Below are 15,693 nucleotides of genomic sequence, written 5' to 3'. Positions count from 1 at the left end.
TTCTCTGAACCTCAGTTTCCTCGTTTGTAAAATGAGAAGGATGGGCTAGATGACCTCTGAGGTCCTAGATCTAGGATGTAGCAAAACTATGGGAGAACAGGGATAAGAGTCTTTCAGGATGGGTTGGGATCTGCATTAATGAAGGAAAAATCCACAAACAAGAAGAACACCAAATCACTAAAGTAGTGAAGTCTATATTTAGTATGTTTATGTATTCTATGCTTGGAAATCCCAGATATCATTTTTGTGGGGAGGGGGCAGCTAGGTGGCGCAGTGGATAGAGCACGGGCCCTGGATTCAGGAGGACCTGAGTTCAAATGCGACCTCAGACCAAACACTTATATTTACTAGCTGTGTGACCCTGGGCAAGTCACTTAACCCCAACTGCCTCACCAAAATGCAAAAAAATAAAATAAAATAAAATGGGGGGAGGAAGGAACAAGATGATCTAGTATCCTTCAACTCTAATACCAAATCAGATAAAGTATAGAAAACATTTTTCAAACCTCAAAGCACTATATAAATATGAATTATCGTTATGATCACTATTGTTATATGATCTATGGTAATTATGCTATTGATCCTCTCAAGGCATTTATAGCAATTGGGCATGGTTTAGATTCGAGTTCATGGGTGCAAAACACGGAGACAAAGATGAGCTGGATTAGGTTAGAGGGGTTTAGGACAAGCACAGGGTCAGCGATCCCTCTCCTTGTTACCTTCAGGAATTCTCTACTCTTTCCCTAGGGTATAAAGAGGTTAATGGGGAGAAAGTCTTTGGCAATGTGGTATAATAAAAAGAACATGGAACTTAGAAGACAGAAGACCTGGGTTCCGATCCCACTGCTTACTACTTACTATGTGACTTTGTGAAAGTCACCCCACCTTCCTAAGCCTCTCATGTAAAAGGAGGGGTATGGACTGGGTAATTGTTAAGGTTCCTTCCAGCTCAAAAATCCGGTGATCCCTCATTCATACCCCGACCTTAGCTAGGAAAAAGGGGAGATGAACACCAGACCTGGAAGGGGAGCTAGCTACTGAGGCCAGATTTGGAATAGGCCTGTTTGGAAAGGAAAGAAGTAACTATAGGAAGAGGTTACCTGAGGCTTATTTTATGTGATAATTGACCTAAGTCATTACTCCCATCTGCACAGGCCAGCTAGGTGGCACAGTGGAGAGAGTGCTTGACCTGGAATCAAGAACATAGGAGTTCAAATCCAGCCTAAGATATAGCCGTGTGACCCAGGGCAAGTTACTTAACTTGTTTGCCTCAGTTTCCTCCTCTGTAAAATAAAGATAAAAATAGAACCTATCTCAGAGTCATTGTGAGAATCACCTGAGATTATAATTGTAAAGTGTATATATAGTACATAGTAAGCACTGTAGAAATGTTGGCTATTACTATTATTCTTCTCTCCACCCTATCTCCCTCCTTTTTACTCCTGTTACTGTTCCCAGCCTGGTTTTTAGCCTGATCCTAAGGAGAGGGCATTTCTTGAGGCCTTCCCCTATCCCTACATCACTATGCCTAAAAAGGGAGCAATGGCATTATCAAGCTAGATGGCCTGGGCCCTTTTTCCTAAAAGGAAAATAAAAAAGGCTATACCCACCTTGATCATACTTGACCTAGCCTGTGAGATAACCTTATCCTGGACTTGACAATCTATTGATTTTTCCCTCCTCAAATAAGACAGGTAAGATCTTCATTTCTCAAAGTCTTTGCCATGGTCTTTGCATTGATTATGCATAATTTGAAGTGAAATCCTTCTTTGAGATATTTTCCCGGGGAGGGCTACAATGGGAGCTTTGAATGTAGCAATTTGGACTGTATTCAAAGTTTTGGACTACTGTAGCTTTGTGATCTTCAATTCAATTAAATTCTGCACACATTAATTAAACACCTACTATGTACTAGGCATTGTGCTAGGTGCTGAGGAAACCAAGCCATAAATGAATCAGTACCTGACCTCAAGGTGCTTATAATATAGAATCACAAATCTAAAAGACTTTTACAGGCTCCCTCATTCAACCCCTTCATTTTACAGGAGAGGAAACTGAGACCCAAAGAAATTAAGTTCTTTCCTAATGCCATACAGGTAGTAAGTGCTAGAGGCAATATTCAAACTCAGATTCTCAGGCCTCAAAGGTTCTCACAATAGGACACTTCCTCTCTGAGCTTACACTTTACTGCCCCTTATATACCTTCATCATCATAAAAGCACAGTGCCCCTAGCAATGAATGAGGGTGTCCCTCTTCTTTTCATCAGGTTGGTCCAATCCTATGGAATAATACCCTGTATTGTAAAACACTTTGGACTTGACAGAACATGTCCATATTCATCATCAGCTTTGATCCTTCTAGTAGCATTTAAAGGAGAAAAAATTCCATTTCTTCTCTGTGCAAGGCAAAAGAGTCAGCTTGGCCTGCACCATTTTCTCCATCTCCTTGTGAAGGCAAAGGTTGAGTGGGTCCTTTAGGAGAGACAAGCTAGCCATAGAAGTTCCTCTGCCATGGACAAGGCCCTAATGAGTCTCATTAGAAAAGAGGAACAAACACTTAGGGCTGGGCAGATTGCTCACCACAGTCTGGTTTTTGTACTGACCACCTGGTCTAGAATTTTTACAACAATTCCCCATTCCCCATTATCAGTGGCTGGCCAGGAAACCCTGGCCTTCTTAGTAGGCTGCATTAGAACTGCTCTGCTAGGAGCAAAGGTGCCACTGAGAAGGGTAAGCTGGGGGAGGTGATCAGGGCCAGCCCTTCAGGAATAATAGCTCACTCAGCTCACCTCCTGTTTCCTCATGACTGACTGATTGGAAAAGGGTTCTAAGAAGCATCCAGTACTGAATCTGTACCATGGTCACGGCTGGCATGAGCTATGGGAATCAGAAACCCAGGTCTCAATCAATCCAAGTGCTATTTTTGAACTGGAACAGTAAATGCCTCATTTCATTTCTCCAATTGGCCAATAAGGGCAATGTGGCAAGAATTTTTTTTTTTCGGCCTATGCCTGATGGTGCAAGTATTTTGTCTTAAGGACAGGAGTGTGTGCAAACACAAGTACACACACACACACACACACACACACACACACACACACTAATTCACCCAAGGCTTAAAGGTTTTTGTTATCTCTGAGCTTCCTTTGGCTTCCAAATCCAGCCAATATTTTTGGCTTCTCCTATGACTTTTAGACACAGTGCTTTTCCAATTCTGAAATTCTCTTGCCTGTAGCAGACGGCCAAAGGATGGGGTTGGAGAGAACAAAGCTGAGAGATTACAAACTCAACACCCAGAAAACCTTGTCATATTTTTCTTACTGGGCCCACAATTTAAATAATTGTTTCAAAAGATTGCACAAAATTGGGGGGGGAGGTTCACCAGGACATGTTCCCACAAAGCAGGTAGTTGATTTTCAATGAAAAGCAAAAAGATTGAAAGGGATTCACCAGAAGCTTGTGTGATGGGACTGCTAATGAGCCCCTGGCGTCACTGACAGCCCTGCTCCCTCTCCCTCCCTCCTTCCCCTCTTTTATGAGCCAGCTGGAAATCAGGGAATTACATGCTAAGGAAAACCCTTCATCTAAACATAGAATTATTCTGAATGAGGATCAATGCAGCCCAGCTAATCAGCTTACCAACTGAATTAATTTTTTTTTTGTATTTCCAAGGCTGCATCTCCTGTTGAGACTCGAGAACTTTAGTCGTAATAATAATAATAATAATAAAAATTTGGTTGCATTGGTGAAAGGAGTGTTTATATATGAACAGTCATTTCTGAAAGCACCTTCCCTACCAGCTGCTCTGCAGATAATCATTGCGATCAATCAGTACCAACTCAGAATAACCTACTTCACTTGAAGTTATTATCAGAAGGTACACGGTCGAAGCAAAGGCCATTTTCTTTTTAAAAATCAGGCTTAGTGACCATGCTGTGCCCAGGAAACGTGTTAGTGCCATCAATTTTATGAAAAATATGTTTTCAGCAACCAAGGTTTGATTTTTTTTTTATGCAATGTACTTGAAGACACAAAACAGCATCACTAATCGGCTATAGACAGCTGGGAAATTCTCTGACATCATTTCAGGAGCCATGTAATTTTTTTTTGTGGCTTAATTCAGTTTCCAAATTCAATTCAATTCAACTTAACAAGCATTTATTAAGTGCCTCTTATATACTAGGCACTGTGCTATCTGTAAGGAATCCAAACACCAAAAATGAGAGAGGTCCTGCCTTTAAGGAGTTTATATTCTTCTGTGGGGAGGAATACAACATGTACACTAATAAGTCAATATGAGATCTGTACAAAATAAATACTGAGATGGAGGAATGGAGATGTCTGGTTGGAAAGAAGATTGGGCTGGAAAATAGGAAGTAGCTCTTCCACTGGCTAGCTTTGTGACCTTGGCTAAGTTACTGCCCTTTTCTGGGCGTTGGATTGGACAAAATGATCCTTAAGATCCCTTACAGCTCTGATGTTCTAAGTGTTTTTTAAAGGTTAAGTACAAATAAGGCCAGTGAAGAGGCTATCTATACAAATAAAATGTCTGCCTTTAGTTAAAAGGTTTAGTTAAAATTTGATTCACCTTGTAAGAAAACTGGGTGCTTTTCAGAAGAGTACACTTATTACTAAATGGTAGGCTGGACAGTAAACATGATGTCCCTCAGGTACCTAATATGGAGGCCCCGGTGCCATGTTTTGTTCCTGCCCCCTGTTCTCTCCCTAAGAAGTCTGGAGAGACCCTCAAGGCCTGGGCCCGTTCTGATGCCCCCACTGAGAATGTTGTTATGCTCAGCTCTGGTCAGTAACTGGAGATCTGGGAAACACTGGAATGGCCCTGCTGTATGGGGGTTACCCTCAGTCTCCAGGCTGTTCTGAATCTTCATTCCAAGGAGATTCCTGACATCCCTAAACATTCAGCACAATGTGGTAATTCAGGCCAAAAAAGGACCAGACTAAAGCCACTTTATGATCTTTTGGATCAAAGGTTTTCATCCATCAGACAAGTATTTATTGAGTACCTGTGGTATAACCAACTCTGTACTAGGTCATTGTTGGGGTGGCAGTTGGTGGGGAGAGGTAGAGATGTCTGCCTCTGGACAAGGAACTTAGAATCTAGTTCTGAAGAGAAAATTCATACAGATAAAAGAATTAGAGAAGCTTAGAGCTAAAAGATACTATAGAGACCATTGAGTACAACTCATTTTATGGAAGAGGAAACTGGGGTCCAGAGAGAGGAAGTGACTTACCTAAGGTCACATAGTAGGTGCCTTAATTCTTTTCCACTATGCCATAATGCCTATAAACAAGTATCAGAGAGTATGAAAAATACCATAAGAGTTGTAGTAGTCAGAGGCTGGACTGTCCTCTGAAGAAACAGAAGAAGGTATTGACTTCTCCTGGTGAAAAAACAAATGATGATGTTGAGCAAGTCATTTCATTTCTCTGTGCCTAGGTTTCCACCTCCCTACAAAGAGACAATTGGACTAAATTTCAAAGATCTTAACATTCTCTAATTCCAATGTAAAATGAATGGAGACTTTCTAAAATCAGATTAAATATCTGAAAGCTAGAATTTTGCCTTAAAAATATGGCCTCCTTGTATCTTTCATTAGAACTTCAATAAAAGAAAGGGCCTAAGGCTTCTAGCACCGGAATCTATGTTAATTGGGCCTGGGAAAATCCATGAATACTTTTAGGTATCAATAATCTACTGCAAAAGCCTGGCCCATTCTATCAAACTTCTCAGGAGATCCAGTGACTGGATATTATTCTTGTATGTTCCCATGAACTCTAGAACACAGATAATATTTTTTTTTAAAGAAGAAAGAATGGATTTCTAGGGATGGGTTTTTAAAATATCATCAATTGAATCTGACAATCAGAGAAGAGTTGTAATAAGGTAGGTTTTGAAGTGCTCTCAATTCTACAGCCTCCTCTTAGAGCCTTTTCATATACACTGAGGCATTTGATATAAATCACTGATGTGGAGATAGTCAATCTGATTATTATTAATTCTGTTGGTACAATTGCAATGATAAGAGTATATCTCAAAAAGAACCAGGAAAACTAGCCTCTCATGAAATATAGAGGGAGAGGGAGGCAGGGGGGTTGCTTTAGGCATCTTAAGCCTAATATTCCAGTATGGCTCCCAAGTAACTGCTAAAGTGGGAGGCTTTGGATTCTCCATTATAATTATGTGTTGAAATTAGTTATTAAATTTCCTCACAACTAGCCTTGGCCCTAAAACAAAATTGTGAGGTAGGCCAGATTTGGGTTTTGTGCTCTCCCATCAACCCTTTCCATACTTTTTCCTTTCCCTTTCCCTCTGTACCCCCAAGTGCCCATCCTGAAACCTGTTCCAGGAGGGCCATGATCTATGAGATTAATATTGATAATGGTTTAGGGTTGTTGTTCACAAACTGATTTGTATTTGAATTTGTATTTGATTCTGGAAGACCAAAAATTTTAAGACCCAAAGGAATGAATTTCTCATGGTGGAATTTTAGGCCAGTAGGGGGAGATGTTTTGGGGACAAGCAATCTTCAGATCACTTTGTGTATGAATAAAGCTGGCTTTAGCTATACACCTACCTCTTTGAATTGGGGATTCTGGAAAACCCAAAAGTTTTCAAAACCCAAAGGAATGAATTTCTAATTGTAGAATTTTAGGCCAGTGGAGGGAGATGCTTTGGGACAAACAGCCCTCAAATCACCTTGCTTACAAATAAGGTTGCCTTTAGATACACATTTAGATACACATTAGATACATAGTCTGTAAGGTAAATTTACTATCAAAATAAATGTGGCTTTTCAAGATCTTTGGATCTATTGGATAGACACTAACATTTCAATCTGTCAAAACCAGTTTAGCCATCTTGCTGATGATTACTCATGCCAGCCAAATATTGTCCTTCAATCTTTATGGACATCTGAATTCCAAAATGGAGGCCCAAATATACAGAAACATCTTGATATTTTGATATTTGGTTGTTGCCAGATGGGCAACAGCAAAGCCAAGCAGGGTATTATGCAAAATTATCTAATGAACTTTAATTCTGGGACCATCTAGATCAACAGCAAGATGGTTCAGGATGCTTCTGTTGACTCCTGAAAGGATGCTTTTTAATATAACACAAACTGATATTAAAGATTCTCTCTTTCTGGGATTATAAAGGACTCTTGTATGCTTCTGTGATTATGAGCTGCCCAACAGTAAATAAGAGAACTTTATAATAAAAGAAAGAAGTTATTATAATACCAGAGAGAACTTTATAACACCAGGGAGACTCGAGGGTCTGTTATTAATATCATACAGCAGTGAAACACTGACAGAGGTATCTCATTTGGAAGTCATTTTTAAAGAGGTAAAATAATCCTGTTAATCTTTAACCTTCAGTGATACAGTGCAAGGAAATTCCCACATCCCCAGTTAAGCCTAAGTCTTTCCTCTCTAGATTTATTGTCAAAATGCTCCCTTTCTTCTGGTTAACTATTAAAAGATTTAATAAGCAACTCCATAAAATCCTGGGTCTTGTATACTCAGGGCTTTCCTGGTCTTCTCTGTGGCATTCCAATTCTTCCCACCATCTTTCCATCTTCTTTTTAGCCTGTGCTTATGAGACACTCTGGGGACAGCTACAACCACCAAACTTCACCAAAATAGACCCATTGATGCAATTACTTTGATCTATCACAAAACTGACCATCACTGCCGTATGAGAGTATTATTGTGCCATAATCCACATTAGTCATGATTTTGAACATCTTAATTGAATGGGCAACTGGAATCACTTAGGGCCTACTGATATGGTTGAACAGCTGGCCTGGCTTCCATTGCTCATAATGAAAATGGAAAAGAATTTCCATCTTTAAGAGGGAAAATGAAAGGCCAAGGAGAAAAGAGGCAGAACCTAGGAAATGGCAACCACTATATGGAAAAAATGGCCCATCTGTATGGATAGAACCAGTACATGGCCAGTCATGCCTATCAGTTAACCAACTGGTCATTAAAATGGATGAACAAAAAATTAAATGACAAAGAGCCAGCTCCGTGGTCAAATGTAAGTACAGTCATAGCTTTTTTTTTTTTTTTTTTTGCCTATGAGTCAGCACAGGAGCTGAGGAGGACAGACCTAATCAGGAGCTCAGTGAAAGCGTCAGACATGGTCTCTGCTCCAAAACAAGCAGGTTTCTTTTCTCTGGTAAGGTTAATGGCAAATTGGTAGTCCATGGTAACTGGATTTTAGTTGTGATATGAGTGACAAACTCAGAAAGATACTTCTTTTCAAGGAGGGAGACCCTCTCTATGGGTGTTGGGTTTTTTTTTTCATTTTTTAAGGAATTCACAAATCACTCTTGCTTGCTGGGTCCACAGTTTATTCAATCCCCTCACTGAGACCTGCTTATATATAAGACCAGGCCATTTATGTTTATTGGATTTTTAAAAATTGAGTCCTTTGGGGAGGTGGGTATTGCCAGAGACCACAGGAACAGAAGTAAAACATCAATTAAAAATAAAACAATGAGTAAACATATATATACACATACATACTTGCATATATCCATCCATCCATCCATGTATATGTGTATGTATACACACACACACACACACACACACACACACACACACACACTCTGGTCAACTCTCAATTAGTTGCATTGCATTTGCCATAGCAAATTTGTAATTGTGGAATGGCTTTCCCCTACTTGTCTCTCCCTTACTCTGTCCTCTGTCCCCCGTCCCCCTTCCTGCCCCCTCCATATACCTTGGAGACTCTTGCTATCACAAATGTGTACTTAAAGAGTATTTTAATATTTTTAAACCCAAGCAAAACATAGTCTGTAAGGTAAATTTACTATCAAAATAAATGTGGCTTTTCAAGATCTTTGGACTATTCAATGTTTTGGACTATCTCTGTATGCCATTATATGTACTTCCCTACCCCAATTTCACAAATAATTGAGAGTTGGATGCATTTTAAGTCAACCTTAAAATGTAACTCAGCTAGCAAATCCTTGGTTTGCTTTAGAAAAGGGGGAAGGGAATCATCTAATAATGCCTCACCCAGTACCTGCTCTCCTCACTCTTCTTGCACTTCTCCCATATATTCCAGGGTCAACTGCTGACCCTCACACCTTGTTGCCTTCTTCTTTTCTCTTGCAGGTTGCAATTTAGAGCCAATTTTAGCAGTAAATGTAGAAGCTCCCTGCCCCAGCTTTGGTATCTACATACAGATGAGAAGGGGTAGGGGTGGGGGAGAACAATTCAAACCTACCTCCTCCTCTTCACCTAGGGAGACACTTCCATTCTATTTGTAACCCTGGATAATGGTAGATATATTTGAAGTGGAATTAAACATAGGCAAATGAAATATTTAAATAATTCGGGTAGACATCATTGTTCACTCATTTCAGTCATGTTCAACTCCTCATGACCCCATTTGGGGTTTTCTTGGTAAAGGTACTGGAGTGGTTTGTCATTTTCTTCTCCAGTCCATTTTCCAGACAAGGAAACTGAGGTAAACAGGGATAAGTGACTTGCCCAGGATCACACAGCTAGTGAGTGTCTGAGGCCAGATTTGAACTCAGTCTTCCTGACTCAAGGCCCGGTATTCTATCCACTGCAGCACCACCGAGCTGCTCCATACACTACTAGCATCTCCCTATTAGACTATGAGATCTCTCAAAGGCAAGGACTCTGTCCTGCTAAGTCTTTGTTTATTATATGGCGTTCTGAACACAGTAAACACTAAATATTTATAGAAGGTAAAATATTGTCCATTTATTGGTTGTAACAGAGATCTGATCTTCTTTGTATTCTTTTAAGCATTCCTAGCTGCTGATCAGCCTTCTTCATCCCCATCACCTTATTGGTGAAAACCCTAGGTTGCTGGTCAGATAGAATCAGTATCTGCTATTATCATTGAATACGATAATGGCTCTCATTTCTACTGCACTTTACAGTTTACAGAGTGCTTCCCTCACAACCACCCTGTGAGGTAGGGGATGAGAGGACTATCAACCCCATTCATGGAAAAATCTGAGACTGGAAGATTATGACTTGCCAAGTTCACATAAGTAGCAAAGGGGGGGAGTAGGCAAGATTTGGACTCAGGTCTTTTGACACTTGAAAGGATTATTAGACTGAATCAAAGTTCTCAAACCCTCAGCTTTTCTTGGTACATCTTGGTACATGAATAAATTGCCATTCTAGCTAAGGAGTCATTATCATTAAAAAAAAAAGGATAATGCTGCATCCTTTGGTGCAACTGGTATGACTAGGTCCTGTCTTTATATTCTAGCAGTCTCATACTTAGCATTGGTGCTAGGATACAGGGATTGTAGGATTTAGAGCTGGAAGGACCCTTGGAAATCATCTAGCTTACCCTCTTCCATTTTACAGAGGAAGATAGTGAGACCCAAAGAGGATAAAGTAACTCAGACAAGGTCGCATAGGTTGTAAATAGCAAACCAGCTTTTGCATGTAGATCCTTTGACTCCAAATCAAAGCCTCGTTCTCCCTTGCCAATGTGCTTCCCTACATATGCTGTGGTGAGAGAACAGACAACTGAAACCCAGAGGAAAAGCCAAATCGTCATGTCTCAATCTCCTCCTCCACTACCAAATCTTTGCCCATAAGGATTAGCAAATGGCTAAATAGAATGAGTTGAATTTGATCTCCCCATCCTTGGGTGACGAAGCTAATAAAAACTGCATAAGACAAGCTATCAGGAGGGATAAGAGAAGCAATAGGTTTGGAAAAATCCCACATTCAAATGCACAATTTACAAAGCACTTTCACATTTCTGATTTCATCTGATCCTCACAGTCCTACTAGGGAGGCAGGGCAAGGATTATCATTACTATTTGACAGATGAGGAAACTTATCTTTGAAGAATAAGTGATGTGACTTGTTCAAGGTCACACAGGTAGTAAATAACAGGACTTGAAGCCACCATGTCTCCTGACTGAGTCCAGTATTTTTTCCATTTCACTGTCAGTCTCCAATAGCAAATGGCTATGATTAAGAGGAAAACAGCCCAGACATTGCTTGTTAACTGCATTTCTTTTAAAAGAGGCAAATGAAATCAGCATGTAAACATTTTCTTGACCACACATAATATATGCCACTGGAAAAGAAATGCACCTTTTAGCTGTAGCTTTTAATTAATTAATTCACTACTGTGTATAACACAAGAACAAGGCTTCAATTTTTTTTTTCCCTTGGCATATGCTGGACACACAGTAGGTGTTAAATAAATCCCTAGCAACAACCTGATGATCGGCATCAGGGAATCAAATTTCTGGATCTTGAGAGATCTTTCTAGCTCTAGTTCTAGTTCTCCCTGGGCAAAGGGGAGGGGGGAAGGAAGGAGGGAAGGCTCTTCTGCTAGACTCCGTATTTCAGTACCAACTGTATTACACAAGGACATATGTAGCTGAGACAGTCTGGTCAAATGCTCTGCAACCCCTTAATTAATCTCCATACTTGTGTTCCTTCACCATCCTTATGAAGGAAGAGGGAGAGGGGGGAAAAAGCAAAACAAACCAAAGCAAAATGCCACACAGTTGTCTGTGCCAGGTCGACCTGGTTGTAAAAAGCAGGTTTCTGACTGAGTGCCAAGGTTCAATGGCCTTAAACCTGAGGGAGGACCCAATTTTGGAAGCAGACAGCAGAACATTTCATGGTCTATATGTAGGTCACTGGAGGAAATGCTGACTTTTCACAGCATAGCCACAGCTCTGAAATAAATCCATTTAAACAAGGAGGAACAGCCAGGCTGGGTCACACTATAATGTACTGGGGTGCCTTGTCAGGTTTGGGAATCTATTTGCAAGGTAAATCCTTCTGAGTGGGTTATCCCACGGTGATTCCTACAGAGACAGTAGGTATCATTGGAATAGGGCGCTTCATCCTGATTAGTAATGAAACGACCATCTGCCAAGCAAAATCAAGCAGTAAAGTGGCGCTAATCAGGAAGATGACAGCAAAGTTAGTTCTGAACTAATTGTCCTTCTGTTAAGTGAGGAGCAAAGGCATACTGGCGCTACTGAGGCTTTGAGGTGAGTTTCCCAGAGCTGCAGATGTACCCTGGAAGTACTATTTCAAAATACATATTAGTGCCATTTAGGAGGCAGAGGGTGTAGCCAGGGGTGCTTGGAATATTGATACACCCAAGGCAATCAGAGTGCTAACAAAAATCACATATCCATTTTAGAATAGCTAAAACATGGATAGTTTATTTCTGCTTTAACCCACATTTACAAACTTGTTAGGCAGTGCTAGGAGGCTGCCTGGGACTTTTATGTAATAGGGGATATGCAGCTGATATGTTGAAACCCTGAAGGTGAGGTTCCCTAAAATGATAAATGCAGTTACTATGAGTCCTAGAAGATTGGGGTGGTAGGGGGAGACTGAAGAACATAATAGTGAAATTCTTTATGGAAAAACCACAGCTCAGTTGTCCTTTTTCAATGGGCAAACCAAGTGAGAGAGAGCAAGTTGGGCAAATCCCCCAGTGTAGACAAATCTGTTACCTTGAGTTTCATTTCATCCATCACTGAGGATTTCATGGCATCAGCTCTAGAGGTGTCAGAACAGGTTTGGCAATATAGCAACAAGTATGATTTACTTCACCAATCATATATCACATTATTATTACTCTAGGTTGTGACTCACCATTTAAATTCATCTGCAATAATCCTCCCTTTTTCCTTCCTTCCCCCCTCCCCCCATGACCCTGCAGTTAGGAGAATACAACAAATGCTGCCAAATTGAGGGGACGGGAGGGGGGGGGGGCTTCTCTTCTGGTGGTGAAGCATGGGTTTCACTTTCTGCATCTGCAAACCCAGGTACCTAATATTCAGGAAGTGCTGAGAATAACCAGCCCTGCCACCACAGTGATTTGACAGCTAAAAAGGCTAAGGAAACCAGCTCCCCACCCCCCCCCCCCAGCCTTGTTCATGTCCCCAGAAACCCGGATTAGAGATAGAAGGGTACAAGCTGGGGGGAGGGGGAGCTTGCTATGACCCATGCCTTGCAGTCATATTTCAGGGCACTGAAGCACACCTTAGCTAGGATGACTGGCTCTGATGGCTTTCCTGAAGACTGGAAAGTCACAGTCCTGCAGAGGCTTCAAACTGCCTCAGAGGGCAGGTGGCTTTTGACACATCTCAGGCTAACATGCATGTAAAAATTTCCACTTGGGGCCTTCTCCTCAAAACAAATTCTTCTCACCCGCTCTTCTCCCTCCCCACTCCTCCAGCTTTCTATAGCAGAAAAGAGACGGGATATACGGCGCGCTTCAATAGAAATAATTTTTAAACATGCCAAGAAAGTAGATTCCTCTCAAGGTCTTTATTTCCCCATCTGAAAATACTGCGTGGTGATTCTGAGGAGTCTAACAGAGACTTTCACCCTTTTCTAACCGTTTGGTAGGTAAGGTTCAGCCAGCCAGACAGCCAAAGGGAACACTTTCTCTTTTCCTGCCTACGTGTAGGAAACTACAAGGTATAGCTAAGTCACTGCGCCTGTTAAGTTGTCTCAAGGAGTTTCCCCAGTGGAGATGTTCTCCGAGTACAGACTGACTGCCCCTTGGCTTGGCTCTGTATAGCACTTCCCTAATATGGTAAAGACTGCACTGTCCACGGTACTAAAGATCGCAACTGAAATGTACGCGTTTTCAAAACGGAGCCACGCAAACCCTGGGGCGAGGGAGGAAGAGGGACAGAGAGAGACTCAGAGAGACACTGAGAGAGGGAGACAGAGACGCACAGAGAGAAAGGCCAGGGAATTGAGCATTCCCATGGCATTTCCCACGAGTCAGATGCCCCGATTGCGGGCAGCGAGTCCCTCAGCATTTTCAGGATCCTGCCTTAAAACTCGGCACAAGTCCTGCAGACATGCACGACCACTGCATCGCATCACCTGATTTAAGGGGCTGCCGAGCTGGAGCTCGTCAAGAGGGACTAGAAGCCAAGCAGACGGGGGATAGACGGGGATGTTCGTGCAGCACAGAGGGAAGTGTTCAGACAGGCACATTGGAGAGGCATGCCTGCATCTGTCCCCCAAAGCGTTCCATGCCCCCTTCCCCAACGGCTCCCAGCAGCATGCTTTCTCCCTTAGCCAGCCCTGAGAAGCCTCGATTCAGTCACTCAGGTTGGGGAGGAATCACCAGCTGAAACAGCATATGGGGTTGGTGTCAGTTCCAACTGAACTAACTAGTGCCCGAAAACAAGCCACCCACCCCACGGAAGCCCAGCAGCACATTGCACACAGGCAGCAAAACACACACAGAGACAATATGTAAAGAAAACGGTCGTACCTTTCAGCCAATCCACCACTTGCTTAGGCAGCCACTTGCTAATAGGCTCCATGACCAGAGCCATCGTGAGATGACTTTCTCACTCCTACCAAGATGAGAGAAGGAGGAGAGAGCGTCTTCCTTCCTCAGAGCATGGCTCGGAGGTGAGGGCTGAAGAGCTCTGACAATGCAGCCCAAAGAGGAGATGGTGCCGTGTCCCTCTAGGTTGCTCCTGCACTGACTGATTCAGTAATGTATAAAATTACACACTGATCAGCTCTGGCCCCTCCCCCCCACTGCACGCAGCCTGCAACAGACTGGAGCGCACTGAATCAGGAAATGGTGCAGTCTGTATACCCTTACTACAAGTCTGGCCAACCCCCTTGCCACTCACACCCCAGACAGATCCTATTCGAGAACCCCTCCCAGAGGGGAGGCCAGGCTCAGAAGTGTCTGTCTGTCTGCAGCTTCCTCCTTCCAATCAGCTCTGGGTCCTGAGGAAAACAACACAACTATAACTTGGTGACTGCTTGTCTGGGCTTCGCAGCAAATCTGCTGACTGTCACTCAAATGAAAGGGAAGATAGAAATCTCATCATTCAGTTGGCATCGCCCATAACGCTGGGCACTTCAATCTTGATAATACAGAATGCTGCCGGAAGCTTGGAGTCGATGACCCTAATTTGAATCTCAAAATGAATATTAGATTCAACACTCAACACTTGTGAGAAATAGAGAGCTAAAACTCAGTGTTAGAAGTGCAGTCCACTCTATCAGTGCCCCCTCTCCTTTCTAACCTCTCCTTACCTCCCCCACCCACACCCCCCAGGCTTTAATTTCTCAAAGTCAATCAATTCTATTGTTGAATTTATAGACAGATTCCAAATTGAGAGCCATGTGCCTAATGAACTTTTGTTCATTCTCATATAATTAGCCACAGGTGCCACATTGGCCCAGAGCACCGTGACCTGAGTAAAGACATTATGTTGTTATTTGTGAGATGGAGGGTGTGGGGAGAGAGGGGGATTAAAAGATTGGGGGAAAAATTCAGAGCTCACGTTTTAAAGAAGGATCACATATTGACAAGATGAGGTCCCATTTTCCAACCTACAAAGCACCAGGTCTGTTTCTGAAGGAAATTGTGCTTCTAGGACCAGTTTAGTATCCACTGCACTTTGGCAGGGTGATCTCAGTTCTTATTCCTTTGCTAAATAGGGTCTGTAGCCAAACCAGTGCTGGGTATGTCATTGCTGAAGTGCTTTGGAACTTCACTATGCCCAAAAAGGCATTAATGGAAGGCTTTTGCCAGACATTCAGAGCCAATTTCAGTGTATGCAATTTTGTGTCTGCAATGGCAAAGTTGGGCAAAATCACCCAGGCTGACTA

General features: G+C 42.1%; 1 protein-coding gene across 1 annotated transcript in view; it reads right to left on the bottom strand.

Moving 5' to 3' along the window:
- Window positions 1-14,393, bottom strand: part of LOC114026284 (connector enhancer of kinase suppressor of ras 2-like) — a 560,345-nt gene extending 545,952 nt beyond the window's left edge. The window contains exon 1 of the mRNA XM_027839961.1: window positions 14,330-14,393. Coding sequence (XP_027695762.1) covers window positions 14,330-14,393 — 64 coding nt within the window. The remainder of the gene's footprint in view (window positions 1-14,329) is intronic.
- Between the last annotated feature and the right edge of the window lie 1,300 nt (window positions 14,394-15,693).

This window comes from Vombatus ursinus, unplaced genomic scaffold (genome assembly GCF_900497805.2).
Source record: "Vombatus ursinus unplaced genomic scaffold, bare-nosed wombat genome assembly UNPS02004691.1, whole genome shotgun sequence".
Taxonomy (NCBI): Eukaryota; Metazoa; Chordata; class Mammalia; order Diprotodontia; family Vombatidae; genus Vombatus; species Vombatus ursinus.
Note: the sequence above shows the minus strand (reverse complement) of the source record. Positions and strands in the feature narration are given on the sequence as shown.